Here is a 21,105-nt window from a genome sequence, read left to right as displayed (position 1 = left end):
TGCCATATTAACATTTTCTAATTAAAAAATACATTGCATGTTAAGGGGAATAAGATTTCTCTGAAAATTGGGCTCTATCCAACAACCTCAATAAAGTATAGAGCTATAGCCTTAATACTATAGGGGTAGGTTGGTTATTTATTTATTTACTTATTTATATTTATGTTGGGTTGAGCTGTGTTGAGATTTTTGACCTTTTAGTTGGTAGTAAGGTAAAAAACATACATTTAATTCAAAGCACAAAGGAATAAAAAGATAAAACTTGTTTTACATTTAAAAAATAAATTCACTATTTTGATCACTTTTGCAAATGATAATATATTAGTGTGTTAGTTTTGTAGAATACTATCTCTTTTAAGTAAACAAACTAAAGGAAAAAAAGGAAGAAACATGTTCTAGGAAAATATTTGCAATTATCATCTGAAAATACTAGTAATCTCATAAACATAGACTCTAACTCAGTTCACAGCCAGTGATTCTCTTTTATTTTTAAATAATAATAAGACTTTTATTGTGTTGTTAAAAATTAAATTCATTTCTTCATTTTTTGTAAAATAATTTATTAAATTAAAAACTAATTTGCTTTCAAGATTACACAAATATTGGAAAATGCAAAAATTATTGATTTAATGCCCAATAAAATTATAATACTAATTAGACATGAAAAAATAATAATCTAGATTTATTGAGGACTTTTCTGTTTAAATTGAAATGGCAATATAATGTATAAAAATATATTTTCTATTATTTAAATGGTTTGCTTAATTTATTTAATTATATGTTCTTTTATCCTAAATAACACTAGCTCAATACTTACATTCCAAATTTTACAATTAAAGGTATTCTACCTATTACTGCTTCAATTTTATACTAATTAAGACTCTATATCTTCAAAATTATAAACCAAATTATAGGTAGGTAAACCAAAATTAAGGTGTGAAAACTATCTGGATCCTTTGAGTTGTGTAACTGCTATTGATGAAGGAATTTGGGCAGGAATTCCTATGGGAATTCTATGGGAATAAATGGGAATTGAAATATCTGGTTAGTATGTAGCCCTGATCTGTTTCTTGTAAATTTTTATTTTCCTTCTAATTTCATCAAAACATTTTCTTATTATTTCTTGAAATAATGTAATAGTGCTGCATGGTAGAAGTACTTTGGTAGAAAAAGAGCGCTTTCCTAAGAAATTATAAATGTTTATAGTTCATGCATGGACTTCAAACCCAGATACAGACAAATGTTTTAAACAGTTATGTACTGACTTTTCATCTTAAGAGTATTCTGCTAGTCTGATTGAGTCAAGAACTCAGGTGCTACACATTTGACACTGAGTGTCTTTCATTAACACCATTGCAATGATACAGCTTATGCTTTGGGGTTAATGCCATCTCTGAATCCTAAGCAAAGATAAGATAGAGAATAAAGCCAATGATTTCAAATAATGTCCTTTGAATATATATGTTTTTTGAAAAGTTGATACCATAATCCTGATATCTCTAAAATAAGAATTACTTTTTTCAAGCTGTGTTGATAGTCATACACAGAGTATAAAATCAGTTTTGTTTTGTGAATGTATATTTTGACCCTTTAAAAAATGTTTTGTTAATTTTTGTATAAATATCTCTAAGACAATTCTTATAAATTAAGTTACTATCAAATTTTAACCATGGAGATAAAAATTGAAAGTAAATAGTGTTATAATGGTCACAAAAATGATGTAAGTTAAAAATATGTAATAATACTATTAACTGAAGTTTGATTAGTTTTATGTGTTATCAAAAGATTTATCCACATTAACATAAAGCATATAAGGTCATCTTTCTTTGTCTTAATATTATTTTGAATTTCTTACTGAAATAAATTCATTATGCATAAAATAATGGTAAAATACAGTGAATGTGAAGGTTCTCCTAAATATGCTAGCATTTTGGTTCCATTTAAACTTATGCTAGGCATCACCAGCGAGTAAAGTATATACACCTTGGTCACTCATTTAACACAATTTTTAAAATTACAGAACCAATTCTAATTTCTTTTTGTTTTCCTGTTTTTTCCAATCTTTGTTTTTTAGAGTGAATGAAGTTTTATATATTCTAAAAGTTTACATTTTTTAACTAACAAAACAATATTTTGGAAAGTGTTAAGATATGTTAGAAAAAAAGAACTTGTAGTAATAATTAAGCACATTTCTTAAAGATAACTGAATATTGCAGGTAAAACATACTTCAGCTCACATTATTGTTATGATTTCTGAATCCTATGTTTCATACTTAGAACTGGCCTTAGACTCTGCATTAATTTTATGATCCTATAGCATCTTAAAAAGAAGTTAATTCTTTATGGCTGAAAGCATGCATTGATCCTCTGATATTCTCTTATCGTTAAGGAAAGCAAACTTTAGAATATAATAATATGAGTTCTTATTTCTAACTTTCAATTATTTTCTCAAATAACAAGTCTTTGCCTAATGACCTTCGAAATTCAGTTCTTAGTGGTTTTCAACAGTAGTTCCTGAAAAAAACGAACAAACAAAAAACAAAAAAACCTATAAGTTATACTATTAGTACACTTTTAAAAATTTAATTAAATTATGGAAGAAAATTATGGGGAGTTCCTTTTTATAAAATACAATATTAACATAATACCTCCTTTAAGAAAATAATCTAAATTAAAAATAATGCTATTTTAATTTTTGTTACTAATCGATGGCATTGGGTTAGGCATTTAATGTGTTCTTTTCATTTCCTTCCCTAATTATCTAATGGCTATTTACAAAGTCACCTTCTAAAAACACGCTTTCCATTTCTACATATGTGTCAGGGAATTCAGTACAATTGATGATGGAAAGGAAATAGGAAATCAGCCATAATATTTTTAAGAATCACAAAAATAAGACTCAATTGAAGTTTCCATTATTTGGAGAAATTTGTGGAAAAAATGCATAGAAAATTATGAGGGAGTTACTCAGAATGAGTTTGTAGTCCACTGTTGTTGTGCCAGATTATGGGTGATTAAGTACGGGATTTCTCCACTGAAGGACATTTTGCAGGGTATAATTATATAGGTGAGAAAGAATATATGTGTGTGTGTGTGTGTGTATTCTTATGTCAAATTATGTCAGTCAGTATAATTTGAACCCAAATCCGATATCTAATTTTTATATAAATAAATTATATCAGTCAATATAATTTGAACCCAAATCTGCCAGCTAATTTTTCTTAGCAACAGATTTGTGACAGCTCTATACCAACACCCGAGTAGACAATGGTTTCCTAACAGTCCAGCACAGTCTGCACTGGTGAAGGAAGCATTAACAGATGTTTCATCTCAACAGTACTGTAAGTTTTTTTCTGGACATTTTTTTAACACACTTTAATTTCTGTTTAATAACCTGACATACATATTGATATCTGTATGTTTAATAACCTGACATACATATTTGGGAAAACTTTGTTACTTTTCTTTTTTCACAGTTATCTCTGTTTCACATCCTCCCCCAAAAGCCTGCAGAGGGATACCAGACAAATTGAAGTAATACGCTGTTAGCTAAAGAGTTGTAAAATTACAGTTAATGGACAAATAACATTTTCTCAATCCTAGCTGGGTTTTTTTTTTTTTTCTTTTTCTTTTGTAGCCCACCCCATGATCCAATACGGCGGAAACAATTCAGGGTTAGCAAGAGAGAGAGACTTAACCACATCTGGCAACAATGAACAATGAAAATTCTATTAGTTCAATAGTTGGAGATATATATGTGTAAATAAAGGTGAAAGGCAAATAGAAGACACATAATAAATTCAAAGTGATTACTTTTCTTTTAATTCTCCATTTTGTTCAACTACAGAGCGACTGAGACTCCAGGACCCCGTAAGTAGTCACTCTGTCCCCCCTTTCTCAGAGTACTAACTATATAAAAAGTTTAAAGACCCTTCCTGGGGGGGAAATGTTTTCCAGCTGTCAAAATTTAAGCCTAGCTAATAGTAGAGCAAATTTTAAAAGGCATTGTTCCCTGATTAAGTTACTTGTTTGAAGTATGCCTTTTAATCCATTTAGATTTTTATTACTTGCTAAATTTATCTTCTAGAATATCACTGTACATAATAATATCCAGTAGTAATAGATTTTGTATACATTTTGGAGTAATACACTGGAGTTTCTTTAACATATGAAATAAATGAGAATATGTTTCAATATTATTTCAATATCACTAAATTCTACAGTAGAAACACTGCCAAACTAAATGAGAATACTATTCAGAATACATAGATTTATTCTGAATAATGTACTTACCCAGCACAGCTTCTAAAGAAATTCTTGGTGAAATATTCTTAGGATGGAATTTGATTTTCTGAGATTCCACAGAAGAGATTTACCCCCGGGGCAAGGTGAGGGACAGGGAAAGCCTTGCAATGTAATCCCGCAGGCAGGCTGAGGTCCAATTAGCAGAGCTTGATGATCCTAAATCAGGAGGTGATACTCTCTGCTGGAGAGAGAGGGTTGTTCTGAGTAGATTGGAAGTGTTGTCACATTGTATGTGCTCAGCAGCAGAAGGGAAACATCAGAGCTTCCTGTTACATCACTCTGACCCCGCCTGCAGTTAGTGTTAGGTTACTTTCTTTCTCAAATAGCATACCCCAGGAAAGCAGCACTCCTTTCTTATTCTGAGACATGAGCAAGAAGCAGCCTGAACAGACAGAGATCATATGCTGTATGAATACATTGTTAGCAGCAAAGCTGGCTGGATTTCACCTTGACGGAGTTCTGTTAGAACTTGCCACATGGAGCTGCCTGTGATTTGAAGGAAATCTGAATATAATATTCTGCTCCAACAATTAAAGGAGTTAGGGGAGTGTGAGTGTGGTGTGTGCACGTGTGTGTTGAATTATACTTTACAAAGCTTTGAGGAACTATTATCTAACATGTCTTTCTTCATAAGTAAACACAAAAATAATACCTGCATCCATCATAATTAACTCTGTGATCCAACTCTTACTGAGTTCTAATAACCAGAGCCATTACCCGATCAGTTTTTCACAATGAAATGATGAAACTTTATCCTGTAGGTTTTTTAACTTTTTTTACTTTGTCCATGACATAACTATGTGTGTATGTGTCATAAACAAAACCACTGTGTGTGTATGTGTTGTGTGTGTGTACATATACATAGGATTTTTTGTCATTATATGTAGGAATATATATTAGGGAAAATGATCTTTTGAGACATATTTATAAGTTTAAAATAATTGCAAATATTTTAATATATTTAACTTACTGTCTTATCACCTATGAAATAAAAAAGTAATTTATATTACATTTATCCCTCAAAATAACCTTACCGAAAATGCAAATCACTTATAATGATTATGTAAAATATGTAACATATTCTAATTTTTTAGAAAAAGTTTTCCCTCAAAACATAATTTTATTCCAAATGTGTTTAATAAATCATTGGACATTATCTGGGAAGAATGCTTTAAATTTGAAATGCACATGTTTTTAGATAATATGATAAGTGTTTGAGGTACAACAATAATCATAATTGCTGAAGACTAAACAGCACTGGGCATCAATTTCTTCCTCTGTAAACTAGAAGAGATGAATCAAATAATATATAAAATCACTTGTATCTCTAAGATTTTGAATCAAAAAATTGTGTTACAATTAGAAATAGGTAAGATACTGGGATAATTATTCAATTCTTAGTAAATTTGAGATGAGAGGCACTGGAAAAATTAGTAAATTACTGCAAAATTCAGGAATAACACTTTTTGTTAACTAATAAAGGAAGACAAGGCAACATAAATTAAGGGGATACCATGCTCTGAAGCAGTACGCTCCTGTTGACACTTTTATTACCTGAGTCCATGGAAGAAATTTATTACACATCTTTGATTTTAAGATCAATAGGATCAAGGTGAATAAAAATAAATAGATTTAAAAATAGGATATGTACTAATCTCTGTCAGTAATAGTTAAAAGACTTGTAAGAAACTGAGTGTTACAACTTTGGTTATTGAGAGCTAGAAATAACCAGAGGGGTTAAATTGCCAGGTTATAGAATATTGTATTTTCAGTTACAGTTTGGTTAGCTTTGCTTTGGGAGGCTGCTGAGACGTACTTCATTTTGAGCTATTTCTTTCAGCTCATTAGAGGAAAAGTCAATGTTGCAGATTATGCCTGGCTCCACAAACAAGGGTTCTTTAATCAGAATACTGCTGTAGATAATCCCAAGTGAAAGCTTGAATGAATTCTGCTACGAGGGAGGACACTGCTCAGGGAACTACCAAGAAAGAAGTCAAAAGCACTGGGATTGGACCCAGAGACATGAAATTCCAGTCCTGGTTCTGACACTCTCTAGTGTGACTTTTGACAAAACTTTTTAGGTCTTAGTGTTCCCATCTGAAAATTCAGAGTGGAATCAAGTACTAGATTTTAATATCTGAATGATCACTGTCCATGTCTTCCCATCTTCCATGTTTTATATAATATCCGACCCCTAGAAAGAGATTAATATAGCTTTTGAACTTAAGTTATGAAAAACTAAAACTTTTTCCAATAAGTTCGCAAAAGCATTAACTTTTTTCAAAGATTCTTTTATTTCATTTGCCCGATACTAGTAAGTTCTGGTGAATAAAAAGTCTATGCTTGGAACTTATGTCTTAAGACTCTCACACCAATGCTCTTTCCCCTCTACTCTACATCAAGTGATATACTAAAGGCTAATAGGGGTTATCATATTCCTATTTAAATGACTGGTCAGGCATATGGTTATAATCCATGAAGATTCTTAGATAATTCTTATGGGTATCATCTATAAGCCTTATTGAGAGGTAACAGGCAAACCTCTTCCCACTAATCAGATCCTTAAGAGTTGCCATTTTATAAACTCCAGATGAAAAAACGGCATGAAGACTTCCAGGGAGCCCCTCTGGGTATGGAGGGACAAGACAAAAGATAGATGATGCAAATCTCTCAAGTACACACTGAAATATGATAACAAATATTTAAGAAAATGAGGTGGAACAAAGTGAAGAAATTTCAGTAATCAATGAGGTGATTCTTAGGCAATGTGGCATTAATCAATAAATTAATTCAACATTATGTATTTCATATATATATAAAATAATCTTTTTCCACACAGATTGAAGACACTGGTGACCATTTAATAATTAGTGATCAAGCTTATTTTTTGAGCTACATACTGTAATAGTTGTGTTGGGGAGTTAAGGAGAAAAAGGAAGTGTCCTGCTATATAGTTATTTGTAGCACAAATTGACTACACGTGAGGATTCAAGCACCAAATTCTCTGCAGTTAGCAACTAATGTTATAGACAGAGTCAAGATGTAGCCACACAGAGCTGTCAATAGAACTGAGGAATAATGTGTAATTGAAAAATGACATATATAATGATAAATAGTTGTCCATGTTAGAGTCCTACACACAGGACTGTACCTGCGTTTGTGGTCCCATGTAAGTCTCACAAGTGCCATAGTCCCACAATAATGAATACCAATTGCCATGTGCAATGCACTTTGACTCATACTCAGGAGGAAGCTAACTCAAAATCTCTGGATTACTGTTTTTATTATTTTACTAAGTTAATCAAATGGACCAAAAAATATGGTTTGACAAATTTAGTTCTCTACAGGCTGCACTGGTCACTTATTTTGAATTTGTGTAGCTATAGCCTTGGAGGATGGTTCTGCCACAAAAATAAACAAGACAAAACAAAATGAAACACTTTTACATAAAATATATTACGGACAGGACTACCTCTGAGGAGAATGGTGTAAGATCTTTACAAGTGATTTCTATGATTATGTTGTGAATTAATATGTTTCAGGTATTATGTTGTATGTTAATAATTCCTCTGTGTTCTCAGTCGTCTGAAAGTCGTTAGTTATACTCAGAGATAATTTATGCACTCAACAAAACTAGGTATACGATGCTTTATTAAAAATGCACCAATTATTTAAGGAGAAACACATAATTTTTATAACCTTTGCATCAAAAAATTCTATTAAGGTAATAAGTTGACTTTACCTTTTATTATTTTACCAAGCAATTGCTTAGTATACTTAAAGTTATTTCATTATGAAATGAACTGTATTCAGTAAAAGGACCCAGATCCAATGGCTGGGCCATTAAGAGTGAAAATGCTGTTTTCTGTTATTAAAACCAAAGAGTTGATCTTTAAATCTAATTGTGCACATAATTTATCATCTTGAAGGAAATTATAATGTTATTTTTAAAATATCTACTATGACTACAAATTTGAAAAGAGCAGAAAGCATTATATCCATATATAGGTAAATAAAACTATTTTACTGATTTATAGCTCATATTTCTTTTAGTATTTTATAGTGTGTTTCCCCAAGAAAGTCAAACAACATATCAAAAACAATTGGCCAAAAATCTGCCTAATCTTTTCATTATTCTCATTCATTTTCTTACTAAGTTCTGATGGATTTGGATCCCCCAAGAAAATCAATATGTTTTATAGATATTCATGATTGTTTGAACCTCTCCTCCTCCGAAAGGAATAACCCTAGCTAGAATAAAGGGCTAACACTGGCAAGGGAGATACATCATGGACGAAATCAAAATGAACGCTTCAATACAACAAAATTATAAATGCTCACTTAAATGAAGGTACAAAATGAACTTTCTGAGAGTGAACATTGTTAATTAGGGTGATCATATGTCCCAGTTTGCTAGGGCAGTCCCAGTTTATATTTCCACACTCAAAAATGTCATGATCTGAGTGGGAAAAAAATATATGATCACCCTAGCCATACTTATCCATGTTGCACTGACAAGTGGTAACATAAATATTGACAGTGAGTAATGTCTTTGGGAAACTTGAGTCTCTGTTTCCCAGAAGAGTTTAAAATAGGTGTTCCTATTTCTAGGATAGTTTTAGTTGGCATTGAAAAAGATGCCCTTTTCGTCTCTGTATATGTATTTATTGTGAATTTATACTGAATTGCTTCTTATTTGCAGAATATCAATCTTGATTACGAGAATGAACGATTTATTTAACTTTGAGTTTATGCGTGTTGACTTAAGTAGCATACGATTAAATTCCCATGTCTTAAGTTCTAAAGATGCCAAATAGCATGTTTTCCCGCCAAAGACTTTTGTGTTCAGCTATTGTCATATTGATATAACTTGTAAAGTTATTAATAATTTATATTTTTCTCTTTAATAATTTACTCATATTTAACATCACTATTATATACAGTGAAAGTTTTTAAACAAAAAGGAATGTGGAATTATTTGCAGTGCATATATTAAAGAATAATAGTATAAGAAAAGTAGCAGATCCTTTTTATAAGCTTAGCTTTGAGGAATTAGGTATCTACAGTCTCATCCTGCCATCTAGTGTTAAATATTCTCAAATTGCAAAAAATTTCTCTCTAACTGAATAATGAAATTCTTTTTTTCTCTGATTAAAAAAAATCCCAACAGCTAGGGAAGATTACAAAGAAAATAGTCTGCTGCACATGATAACTAGAGTTACAATGGGCAAATCAGGCTGAATAGATAGGAAGATAGGACGGAGGGAGAACATATTTCCTGTAGAAAAGCACTTTCTCTGAAGATAGTAATTACTCTGGAACCTAGAAGGGAAGAAATATGAGACATTCCATAATTAGAAAGAAGTATTTGGATGCCAGTAATTTACTGAAAGAGTGCTCTTTAAACATTAGGCAAAAGCATTAAGGGAATGAAGCAGGTTTGGAAAAAGGATGAGGTGAGCAAACATGTGGATTTGACCTAAGCAATCAATTGCTTGCTCAGGGTAGGGCTCTAGAATGTAATTTGCACAACAGAGTTGGCCTCCCTTGATGCAAGGGAATCTGTCTTTACTGGCTCCTTATTAGTCAGTCATTGTGTGAGCCACTCTGGGCTTGGGGCACATAATTTCTAGAGAAAGAACTACTATCAGCTGAGGAGTTTGGAGAAGGATGCAGCTGAGGGGTACGAGCAGCCAATTCTCCCAGCCACTGCGAGATGAGTGCGCTGGCTCAATAAAACGCATATGGGAGGGGGCACCAAAATAGAGTTTGCTGGAAAACCATGACAAGCAAACAAAACCTGTCCAAGTGCTGCACCTAGATTATTTGTAGAGTCTGGAGACCAGTCAGTAAGACGAGAGTCCCACATGAATACATCAGGACATACTTTGTAGGACCTTGTAGACTATGGTAAGGAATTCATATTTTATTCTGTGTGTGACGGGTCATACAATTCAAATCGAGCTTTATGCTTTGTTTGGGTGTGGTTGGGTCTGGCTGGGGTAGGGGGGCTAGTGTGAGGAGGCAAGTACCAAAACTTTTCCTGTGAAATGTTTCCATGTCTTTCTGCAGTTATTAATGAAGTTAATGTTCACAGCGTTCATCAGGGTTCCTTACATCAGGTATCCTTAAAATTCCCTTCTCGTGGTATTTGTGGATATTCAGAAAATAAAAACACTACGATTGAAGGAATCTCTTTTTATTAATTGTAAAGCATAAAAACAAATTCAAAAATGAGTTGTAGTGATTAATACATCTTTAAGTACTTAACATCTAGCAGTGCTGCTGGGTCTCTTCTGTTTTAGGAGAGGTTGAGGAAGAAAAGTAACATTGATAACTGGCATTTTTCCAGATATCTACTATATGCTTTAGATATTTAACTCCGTGAGGGTTTTATTCTCACTCTTCAGATGAGGGAATGGAACCTTAGTAAGTTTATACAACTGGAAATTGGTAGAACTGGAACTTGAAACCTAAGTGGTTTAGTTTTTAAACCCGTCCTCCTTTACAACATTATTGGCAAACTATTTAATTTGGCAAACTACTTCAGATACTTTTGGAAGAAAATTGTATGGACTATAAGTAAAGTGATGTTGGTTACTGAGGCTTCAGTGACATAATTCTACATAGAAAAAAATGAGTATTAGCAAGATAGGAAAACAGCACAGTGTTTAGCAAATTACATTAAAACTTCCCCACTAGCTTAACTATTTTTCTATTTAAAATATTTGTATTTTGATTTCTATCCAGATCATGCATTTTTCAATATTATTCATATATGAATGCTAGTATAAGTTTTTGAATATTTGAGAGGATGACACAAGGAATAAGGGTGGTCATTTTTTAAACTCAAAATTTCTTAGAAACAAGACATTTAAACTTTGTAAGGTAAATTTTACCTCTGTAAAAGGTAAATTTTACAGAGAAATAAAAAAGAACATTCACTGATTTTAATCACCTTTTTACCATGTTATAGAACTTTCCATATTAAAAATATTTGTAGCACCTCTTAGGCAATTAGTTTAAAAACAAGTTACTAAAATTTTAAAAACTTCTCATATACATAATTCTTACATTTTTCTCAGTTAATCTTAAAACCACTTATGTCAATTCCATTTCTCATTTTATAAAATTGTTACTTTAGCGACAAAATTTACCTAAAAGTTCCTACTTTAACTATTATTGCCTCACTTATTTGAGTAATTGTTAGAGCTCAGAGACTATATTCTGGAGCCTTAAAATATTAAATATTTAACAAATTGTAGTATGAGTAGTTAACCATTTATTAAAGGCTTACGATGTAGCAAACACTATGCTGAGTACTTTACATGTGCTCTCATTTACCCTCATGATCATTTCACAATAAAGAGACCATGAGGGATACCAAGGCTTAACAAGCTCGAATCCAGGCTGATTTTAATGCAAATTCTATGCTCTTCATTATTTTATTTGATTTGGTTTTTTCTCCCACAGCCTTTAAAATATTACTCATTTGTATCTGACAGTTTATTGAAGCTGTGAGATTTACTACATTTTGAAGATTTTCCTCCTTGATTGATTGTGTATGTATGTAATTTGGGAGGGAGAAAAAGAGAATGTGCAGAGTTAAATAAAAAGTTTCCTATCATACTTAACTTTACAGTTCCAAAGACTTTCTCATTGAATAATGTCAGATATTTTGAGTAAAAAATGGTAATTGTTTATTCTCTGGAGTAGCAATTTCTTGGCCAGATGGATCATTTAGGTAGCTCACAGCTGTTCACATTTAGAAACTGGAAATTTCCCTAGAGTGATTTGCAAATTTTGTGGAACGTTTGTTGAGAGTAGGGAATATGTTTAAAAAACAGACTATTGGAAAGTAAAAATTCTTGCTTTCTAACTCCAAAAATTGATGAAGGAAGAAGGAAGTAGCAGTTTCCTTTGGCTTCTAACTTGAGAGCACCTGCAGCTTAAGGGGTCAGCATATTAGAATTATAACCTCTGTGAAAATACAGATTAAATATACATCAACCCCCCCCAATAGGTTCATAATTGATTTAGCTGATGTTATCTCGTGATGAGAAGAACAGCAAATGAAGAACAGCAAATCATCAGTAATACTGACAGGAATGATTTAATTTTGGCTACAATTCAATTTAATTAAAACTTGTTAAAATAAATTTTATATTGAAATAAAAGATTTGGTCCTAGAGATTTATTTTCACTAAATTTTGCTAGTTCCTTTATGAATGATTTAAAAAAGATGGGTGCCTATGTGGCTCAGTCAGTTAAGGAGCTGACTTTTGGTTTTGGTTCAGGTCATGATGTCATAAGTCCTCAGGTGGAGCTCCCCACCTCATGGAGCCCCCCTCCCGTGAGGAGCTTCCCCCCACCGCGTGCAGCCCCCCCTCCCATGGAGCCCTAGCGCTCCATGCTCAGCTGGCAGTCTGCCTGAAGATTCTCTCCCTCTGCCCTCCCCCAACTCATGCATGCGCTACCTCTCTCTCTCTAAAATAAATAAATTTTAAAAAGAAAGATTTAAGAAAAATTAAACAATTTTATAATTATTTCAAAACTTTCATGAGCTTAAAATGCCTTAATGATTTAGTGTAAATCAGAAGCACATGAATTACTTTCTCCAGAATGCATATAATCTTGAGAGGACAAAAAGCTAATGTTTCAGAATTTTTTTAAATCTTAAGCAAATCCAAAATGTTAAGGCATTCAGAATCTCCCAAAGTGAGTGGAACCCCTGTAAGTAATAAATTGGAAGCTTATCATAAAATCTTCTGATGTCTGGGAATCAATCAGGTACTGAAAAAGAAAATCTGTTATGGATGTGGTCAATTTGGATGTGGCAGGCTGCATCAACATAGGCCAGTTTTGAAGGAAAATAGCCGACCGCTGAGAATGACCACCGTATGCTAGAAGAGATGGTATTACCGAGAAAAGAGCCTAGCCAATGTTGATTTTTTTTTTGTTTGTTTGTCTTTTTGATCACAGACCATCTTTACACTTTTTGGCATACTGTGTATTGGAGTTGAATGCTTTTAAATAGAGAACATTCCCATAAAAACCTAAAATGCCAAAATTGGGAGAATTCTTATAGGCAGTCTATCTCAGTCGTTCATTTCAAATATGGGCAAATGTGAGACGAAAGAAATGAGATGACAACTTCACCACCACGTAGGGTTAGTATTGGTACAAAAAACAGTATCTTAGGTCACACTATAAAACTTTTCCCCAAAGCCTCTGATGGAAGGTGAAAACGTTAACTCTATTTTAATTTTATTTTTCTGGAAAAGCACTACAGGCACATCATTGAAAGATCAATTAGCATTAAAGCCTTTTAATGAGTAAACAACTAGTATCCTCCCTCAGACTTTCACATCCAACTTTATTCTGGCTTCTTCATTTTTGCCATTGAGAGGTACAATTCCACTTTCTTTAAACTTCTCTGTGATTATTCGCCCACATTCTTCTCTGTCCTTTAGGAATTTTGTCTTTATCACTAGTATCTGAAATTTCCTCGTGTGTAGGGGGTGTGCTGGGTAGTTTTCTGTTGTTGGTTATGGCATACCGTTTCAATAAAGGAAACCTGTGTTGTTTACATCTTTAAAATCTCTCTCCCCTCTCTTACAGCTTCTCTATTTTTCTGGACTTTCTATCACTTCAAGATTGGGCTCCTGAATTGATTTCCTAATTTTCTTATTTTTTATTATCCAATTTTTTTTAAAAAGGTTTTATTTATTTGGCGGAGAGTGAGCAGAAGCAGGTGGAGTGGCAGAGGGAGAGGGAGACTCAGCAGGGAGCCAATGCAGGGCTTGAACCCAGGACCCTGGGATAATGACCTGAGCCAAGGGCAGATGCCTAACTGACTGAGCCACCCAGGTGCCCCTTTTATTATCCAGTTTTCATTTGTATGTCTCTTTCTCTTTATAGCTTAGAGATTTTCTTCACTCTGTTTCTTAATTTGAAAAATGCTTATGTATTGGAATGCCTGGGTGGCTCAGTTGATTAGGTGACTGATTCTTGATTTCAGCTCAGGTCATGATCTCAGGGTTGTAAGATCAGGCCCCGCGTTAGGCTCCATGCTCAGGGCAGAGTCGGCTTGGGATTCTCTCCCCCCCCCCATAAAAGCTTATGTATTTTAAGATTTTCTTCCTTCATAATCTCATGTTCTTGTGTCCTTTCTTTGCAAATACTAAGGGCTACAATAAATAGAAGAATATTTAGCTCTTTTTATGTCCCTCAACATATTTGAATTTTCTCTAAAGGATTAAAAAAATTTTTTTTGTATACATCTTTCATGAGATTTACTGCTACATGCATTATGATTTTTCTGTTGTAGCCAGTATATATTTTGTGTTTTTCTATTTAGTGTACAAAAATGCTGTTGATTTCATGTAGTGAACTTGCATGTAGCAATCTTGCTGTACTTGTATTATTTCTGTTTTTGATTTTCCTGGATTTTCACTTATGATAAGCATATTATATGAAAATAACTGTGATATAATATACTTATGCCTAATTTGTTTCTGTTTGTTTTGGGAATGTTTCTGAAATTTTGCCACTACATATCATGTTGTATGTTTTTGGTAGATATGCTTCATTAGATAAGGAAGAGCCCTCTTTTGCTCAAGTTTTAAATCCTGAAACAAGTGTTGAATTTGGTCAAATGAACTTTATCTATTAAATGATAATTTGGGTTATTTTTTCTGTTAATACTTTTTGTTACACTAAATAATGACGAAATGTGAACTATTCTTAACAATCATCGGTATTGCTGATTTTTTTTTTCTTTTTGCCTCAGATTCCAATATGGCTGTTATTGATCTTGTCTTTTTAATAATTTTGTTACTTTCATCATGAATTGCTTTATTTTTAAAAAATGCTGCTTTACAATATTATTTTTCTTGGTTACTTTTTTTATGTCTTCTCAAATTTGTGCCTGAGGCCTCACTCTAGGCCCAACACTGGCAGTCAGATCACAAATTGCAGATAGTGCTTGTACCAGCTGGATACCTGGAGTGGACTTGTGAACTTAACCAGAAAGTAACATTTCTCTAAGCATAATATTTGGGTCAAGGCTGGCCATAAGATATTTGGGTCAAAAAGAGGGGGGCCAGGATTTTTTTTTTTATATAAGAAATTTTTTTAGGAGTTTTATGTTCACAGCAAAATTGAAGAAAAGGTACAGTTTTCCCATATATCTTCTACCATGACACATGCATGGCCTCCCCCGTTGTCATCAATCCCCCAGTAGAGTGGTACATTTGTTACAGTTGATGAACCTCCACTGACACACAATGATCATCCAAAGCCCACAGTTTTATCTTGGTTCACTCCTGGTGTACAATCTATGGATTTGGAAAAATATATAATGACATATTTCCATCATTAAGGTAACCTACAGAGTATTTTCACTGTTTTGGAAATTCTGTGCTCTGCCTATTCATCCTTCCTACTTATTCATCCTTTCCTACTTACCCCTGGTAACCACTGATCTTTTTACCATTTCCATAGTTTTGCCTTTTCCAGAACACCATATATTAGGGACCCTACAGCATGTAGACTTTTCAGATTGGCTCTTTCACTTAGTAATATTCAAAATTCTTCCATGTCTTTTCATGGTTTTGTAGTTCATTTCTTTTTGACATTGAATAATATTCCATTGTCTGGATTTAGCACAGTTTATCCATTCATCGGCTGAAGGACATCTTGGTTGCTTCCAAGCTACAGCCATTATGAATCAAGTTGCTACAAATATCTGTGTGCAGGCTTTTGTGTGGACAAATATTTTCATCTTATTTAGGTAAATAGCAAGGAGCATGATTGCTAAATGGTATAGTAAGAGTATGTTTACTTTTGCTAGAAACTGCCAAATTGGTTTCAAAAGTGGCTATACCATTTTGCATTCCTACCGGTAATAAATAAGAGTTGCTCTTGCTCCATCCACCTCCTTGCCAGCATTTGGTCATGTTCCGTGTACCTGATTTTAGCCATTCTAATAGATGTGTAGTAGTAGCTCATGGTTGTCATTTGTATTTTACTGATGTTCTATGATGTGGAGCATCTTTTCATACGCTTTTGTCATCTGTAGATCTTCTTTGGTGAAGTGTCTGTTAAGGTCTTTAACCCATTTTTTTTTTTAAGATTTTATTTATTTGAGAGAGAGAGAAAGAGATAGAGAGCACGAGAGGGAAGAGGGTCAGAGGGAGAAGCAGACTCCCTGCCAAGCAGGGAGCCCGATGCGGGACTCGATACCGGGACTCTAGGATCATGACCTGAGCCGAAGGCAGTTGCCCAACCAACTGAGCCACCCAGGCGCCCGTAACCCAATTTTTTTTTTAACAGGGCTGTTATTTTTCACTTTCAAATGTTCTTTATATATTTTAGATTACAGTCCCTTATCAGATGTGTCTTTTGGAATATTTTCTACCAGTTCATGGCTTGTCTTCTAATCTCTTGACATTATCTTTTGTAGAGCAGAAATTTTTAATTTTAATGAAGTCCAGCTTATCAGTTGTTTCTTTCATGGATCGTGCCTGAGGCCAGGACTTTAATTCTTTTGAGGTAAGAGAATCTAAACTTTTCTAGAAAAATTTCTCTGAGAGGATGTGGGCCTTAAATTCTAGAAGTCATCTTGAAACCCTGTGAGATTAAAAAATAAAGGCAAAAAATGTTGGGCAGCAGAATCAGGAATAAAGAGAGACTGTTTTCTAGACAGTATGAGGCCCTGAGTCCATCTATACTGAGGTAAAATACCTTTGGCCTTTCTAATTTTGTGATCAAATATATCCCCATTTTGTTTCAGACTTTAGGGACCAGAATTTTTTTTGGATGAGGAGTTTTGGCCAGCATTTTTGGATGAGGAGAAACTATTCATTGTCCTAATGCTCTATTTTATTATATTAGATGACTAAATGCCTGCACACCTCTCTCTCTCTCTCTCTCTCTTTGGTGAAATGAATTACCATGTATTACTACTCCCTTAAAAAATGATGTGAGTAATTCTAGCCAAGACACCAGCCATGTGATTGTAGTTCAGAGATTGGTCCTAAGGGACTGACAGGATTTGCTCTGTTCCATAGAACAGAATACAGGAAAAGCAATTTAGGTGTGTTCATGCTAAAGTTCTTGAGAAAGAACTGAAAGTCAAAAGTTGGAAACAATATTCAAATACTAACTTACTTTTTTAAAAGTAAACAAAAATATGAGCAGTTGATAAAAGAACTCAAGATTTTTCCTAAATAGGTGATTTCTTTAATGTCATTTTCTTCCTTATTCTGGTATGGAAATGGGCCAGGACACCTTCAATAGTCAAGATTGGAAGTCCCTTATAAAATGCATAGTTACATGACACATATTTAAATATACATGCCATAATTATATAATTGTATGAGATGATTGATAGAAATACATATGGAATGGAGCATGGATGGTAAAACAAGGTATACTAATTTGTTTGACAAATAAGATATCCTAGTATATGAATGCACATTTGTAATTGAAAGGAGATTATTAACAAATTCCAGTAAAGAAGGTAAAAGTCAACTGGAGCTTATGGAACAATTATTTTGTCTTAGGACTCAATCTTTGTAATGACTGAAGAACACTAAAATTTTTTAAAGTATAAAAAACTTCATAACAGTCACATTTTATTATTCAGGATAATATTATAATGTAAAAACTAAAATCATTTGAGCAATTTTCAGTATGATCTGTTGATTTTGAACATAGAATAAACAAAGTAGGTAAATATAAATGCTGTATAATGTAATTCTACATAAAATTCACAGTTAGATGTATTTGATTATGTAAAACAAAGCAAGACCATACCACCAGAAAGCTTCTTATCTAAAAACAGAGTAAAAATAATATTCTCATGATTTAAACATTGCAAACTATCTTAGTGTGAGTCTTTCTTGATTAAATAATGAGCCCATGAATGGTTTTTGGAGAAGACATTCAACTCATTAATGTGTTATTTATATGTTGTTGGTGGCAACTAATCACTTGCCCTAAGGAGACATTACCCTTTATTTAAAGGTGTTGCTATCCATGTATAAATGACAACAATGCATATTTCACGGGGATTTCAATTTCTAAAAGTCTCAAATTCCACAGCAAAGATCCAGTGTAAGGCAATTACTTATGTATATATTGTGTATATTATTATATTTGAAATCAAGATATAAAATTTTAAGTCAACATATTGACACTATTTTATAATGATGTAAGTTTTATGCCATAGGATGAAAATGATTTGTAATTCTATTTTAGGACTTCATATTCAGCCTCAAAACATAGTGATTTTATAGCTCACATCAGCTGGACCCTGAATTCATGTGGATAGTTGGGAAGAGATCATATTTTTAGGTAGGAAATCAGCATGAATAAGCTGAGTAATTAAAGATGTATTCAGTGAACAGTGTAGACCTTTTTACCTAAATTGACCTAGTCAAGAAAGAGAGCACTAGTTAAGTCCAAAAATATATATATCAAAATAAAATTGTGGTGAATAGGGTGGGGTTAATTACCAACTAGTGTGTCCTTGATGGATTTTGAGTGGTAGAGAAATATATTGAATTCTTAGGAATTAAATCAATAATGATGTGAAGAATGCAATAGGGGCAAAAAGCCTGGAGTTGAAGTTTATGAAAAAGGAAGCAATAGTGTTTAGAGACTGATTAGATATGTATATGAAGAAAAATAAGTCAAATTGGGTTCAAACTTTCAAGGCTGAGGAACAGGCAAAATTATAATACTATTGCTAGAGAAAATTCATAAAGCTAAACTAAGTGGATGAAGTGATTATTTGTTTCTAGATGATAAGTTCAAATTTAAATGCACAGTTAGAGATGAACACTATAGAAACTAGAATGTCCAGGAGGCTGTTGAGAGCCTGCAATAGCGGAGCAGAGGAGGAAAGGTATAGATCTGGAGAAAGGTGAATTAACTCCAAGGAAAGGTTAAGTCACTGAGAGTGAATAACACATAGATTTTCTAGTAGAATCTTCCTCTTCTACAGCAGTAACATGACTTTTTTTTCCCCCCGCCTTAAACATGACTTACTGGATTGTACTATGCGCAAAGCCTAATGAAAAATGAGTAGATTTCGGTATGTTTAAATATTCTTACTATTTTGGGTAAGAAAAAATTTTGTTAAACAACAAAATTGGGAAGTACATAAACAATTTCCTTTTTTTTTTTAAAGCTGACATCTTTAAAATTTACTCGAATGAATTTTGTTGTTTCACAGGATTTACAGTCCCTTCTAAGATTAGATGTTGCATTCAAGAGATTATTATAGTCAGAAGGGGTTATTATTGCTATGTAATAATAAACGAGGAATCCTCAAACTCATGGTTACAAACAACTCATAGTTCTATGAGTTGCCTGGGCTCAGCTCGGTGGTTCTTGCTTAGAGTTTCCCATGCTTCTATGGGCAGATGACATCAACATCTGTGCATCTGAAGGCTCCACCAGGCTCCTTCACAAGGCTGGCAGGTGAGGTTTTCTGGGTGCTCAGGTGGTCTGCGGAACAAAGTGAACCTCACCTCTCTATGTGGCTCAACGATTTCCTTTTGATTGCCATTGAAAACTTCCCTTTCTGGGTGCCTGGGTGGCTCAGTCGTTAGGCATCTGCCTTCAGCTTGGGTCATGATCTTGGGGTCCTGGGATCGAGTCCCATGCCGGGCTCCCTGTTCAGTGGGGAGTCTGCTTCTCCCTCTGCCCCTCCCCCCGCTCATGATCTGTCTCTCTCTCTCTCTCTCTCTCTCTCTCTCTCTCTCTCCTTCAGATAAATCGTAAAAACAAAAACTTCCTTTTCCACCAAGCTTCTTCTTACCATGATCTGTACTTAACACACAACTATTCAGCCATTTTTACTAATATAATGGGTCATAAGCAAATAAAAATAGTTTAATCAATCAAAATCAGGCACATGATAGAGTTGACTCTCTTTGTTCAGATAATGGTTTGGCTCAGGACTGATATGAGGTACTGGTTTATAAAAAAGGAGAAAAAGTATGTCCAGGGAGGGAAGCACATGATGGAATTGTATTATTACCAGCTCTAGTTAAATGTATAATTGAGTGATCCTTACAGAAAGAAGTGCTTGTCACCATTTTAGATGTGAAATCCAAAAAGTGCTTGATCTTTAATAGCTGTATTTTTTAATCTGTGCATAGGCTATAAAGGAGATCATCATCTACATGATCAAAACAAATAAATGACAACATATTCTCAGATGATCACCAAATGAAAAAATGGACTGATTTGATGTGGCCAGTAATATGATAATTTGTAGTCAATGGGAAATAGAAAGGGATTGAGAGAATAAGTAAATTCATAGTAATCAGCCCTTGAATATGCACTTTGATTAGATAAAGAAATTCTGATACAAATTATTAATAGTGGTTATTATGTACATAGAAAATTCATGGAAATATTCATTAAAAGGATTTCAAGAAAGAAAAAATAAGAATTATAGTGAAAAGTTTCATCCAAAATATTTAGAACTGATGTAATAATGTAACAAATTTATATTTTTTTAACAAAAATTTTTTCATATACTATTTTCACTGTCTGCTTCTTTCTTTTTCTTTTGGTTTTAATTAATCCTCCTTTTGATATCCTTTGGATGAAACCTACAGAAGGAAGAGAAACATATTTATTATGCATAATAAAGTAATACAATAAAACATTTTATCTAAATTTTCTCAAATTATCTTTTAATATATAGAACCAAAAATTGGCTTAAAAGTCTTTAATTTGTCTTTATGCAGAACAACCTATTTCTAAGGAAGTCATTTC

At 33.3% G+C, this 21,105-nt stretch overlaps 2 protein-coding genes across 8 annotated transcripts in view; both read right to left on the bottom strand.

Moving 5' to 3' along the window:
* CALCRL (calcitonin receptor like receptor) overlaps positions 1-4,523 on the bottom strand; it is a 102,649-nt gene extending 98,126 nt beyond the window's left edge. For all 4 annotated transcript variants that reach the window (XM_025848857.2, XM_073881501.1, XM_073881504.1 and 1 more), the window contains exon 1: positions 4,294-4,523. The gene's annotated coding sequence lies outside the window, so the exon portion shown is untranslated. The remainder of the gene's footprint in view (positions 1-4,293) is intronic.
* Positions 4,524-15,077: 10,554 nt separating this feature from the next.
* Positions 15,078-21,105, bottom strand: part of TFPI (tissue factor pathway inhibitor) — an 89,455-nt gene continuing 83,427 nt past the window's right edge. Inside the window, exon 7 of one of the 4 annotated variants that reach the window (XM_073881455.1) lies at positions 15,078-20,939. In XM_073881455.1, the coding sequence (XP_073737556.1) occupies positions 20,833-20,939 (107 nt within the window). In that variant the 3' untranslated portion in view covers positions 15,078-20,832. The remainder of the gene's footprint in view (positions 20,940-21,105) is intronic. The other 3 variants (XM_073881454.1, XM_025848833.2, XM_025848841.2) reach the window with 3 other exon arrangements.

The sequence above is a fragment of the Callorhinus ursinus genome, unplaced genomic scaffold, assembly GCF_003265705.2.
Source record: "Callorhinus ursinus isolate GAN/ISIS: 27379988/994484 unplaced genomic scaffold, GSC_fseal_2.0 scaffold2, whole genome shotgun sequence".
Taxonomy (NCBI): domain Eukaryota; kingdom Metazoa; phylum Chordata; class Mammalia; order Carnivora; family Otariidae; genus Callorhinus; species Callorhinus ursinus.
Note: the sequence above shows the minus strand (reverse complement) of the source record. Positions and strands in the feature narration are given on the sequence as shown.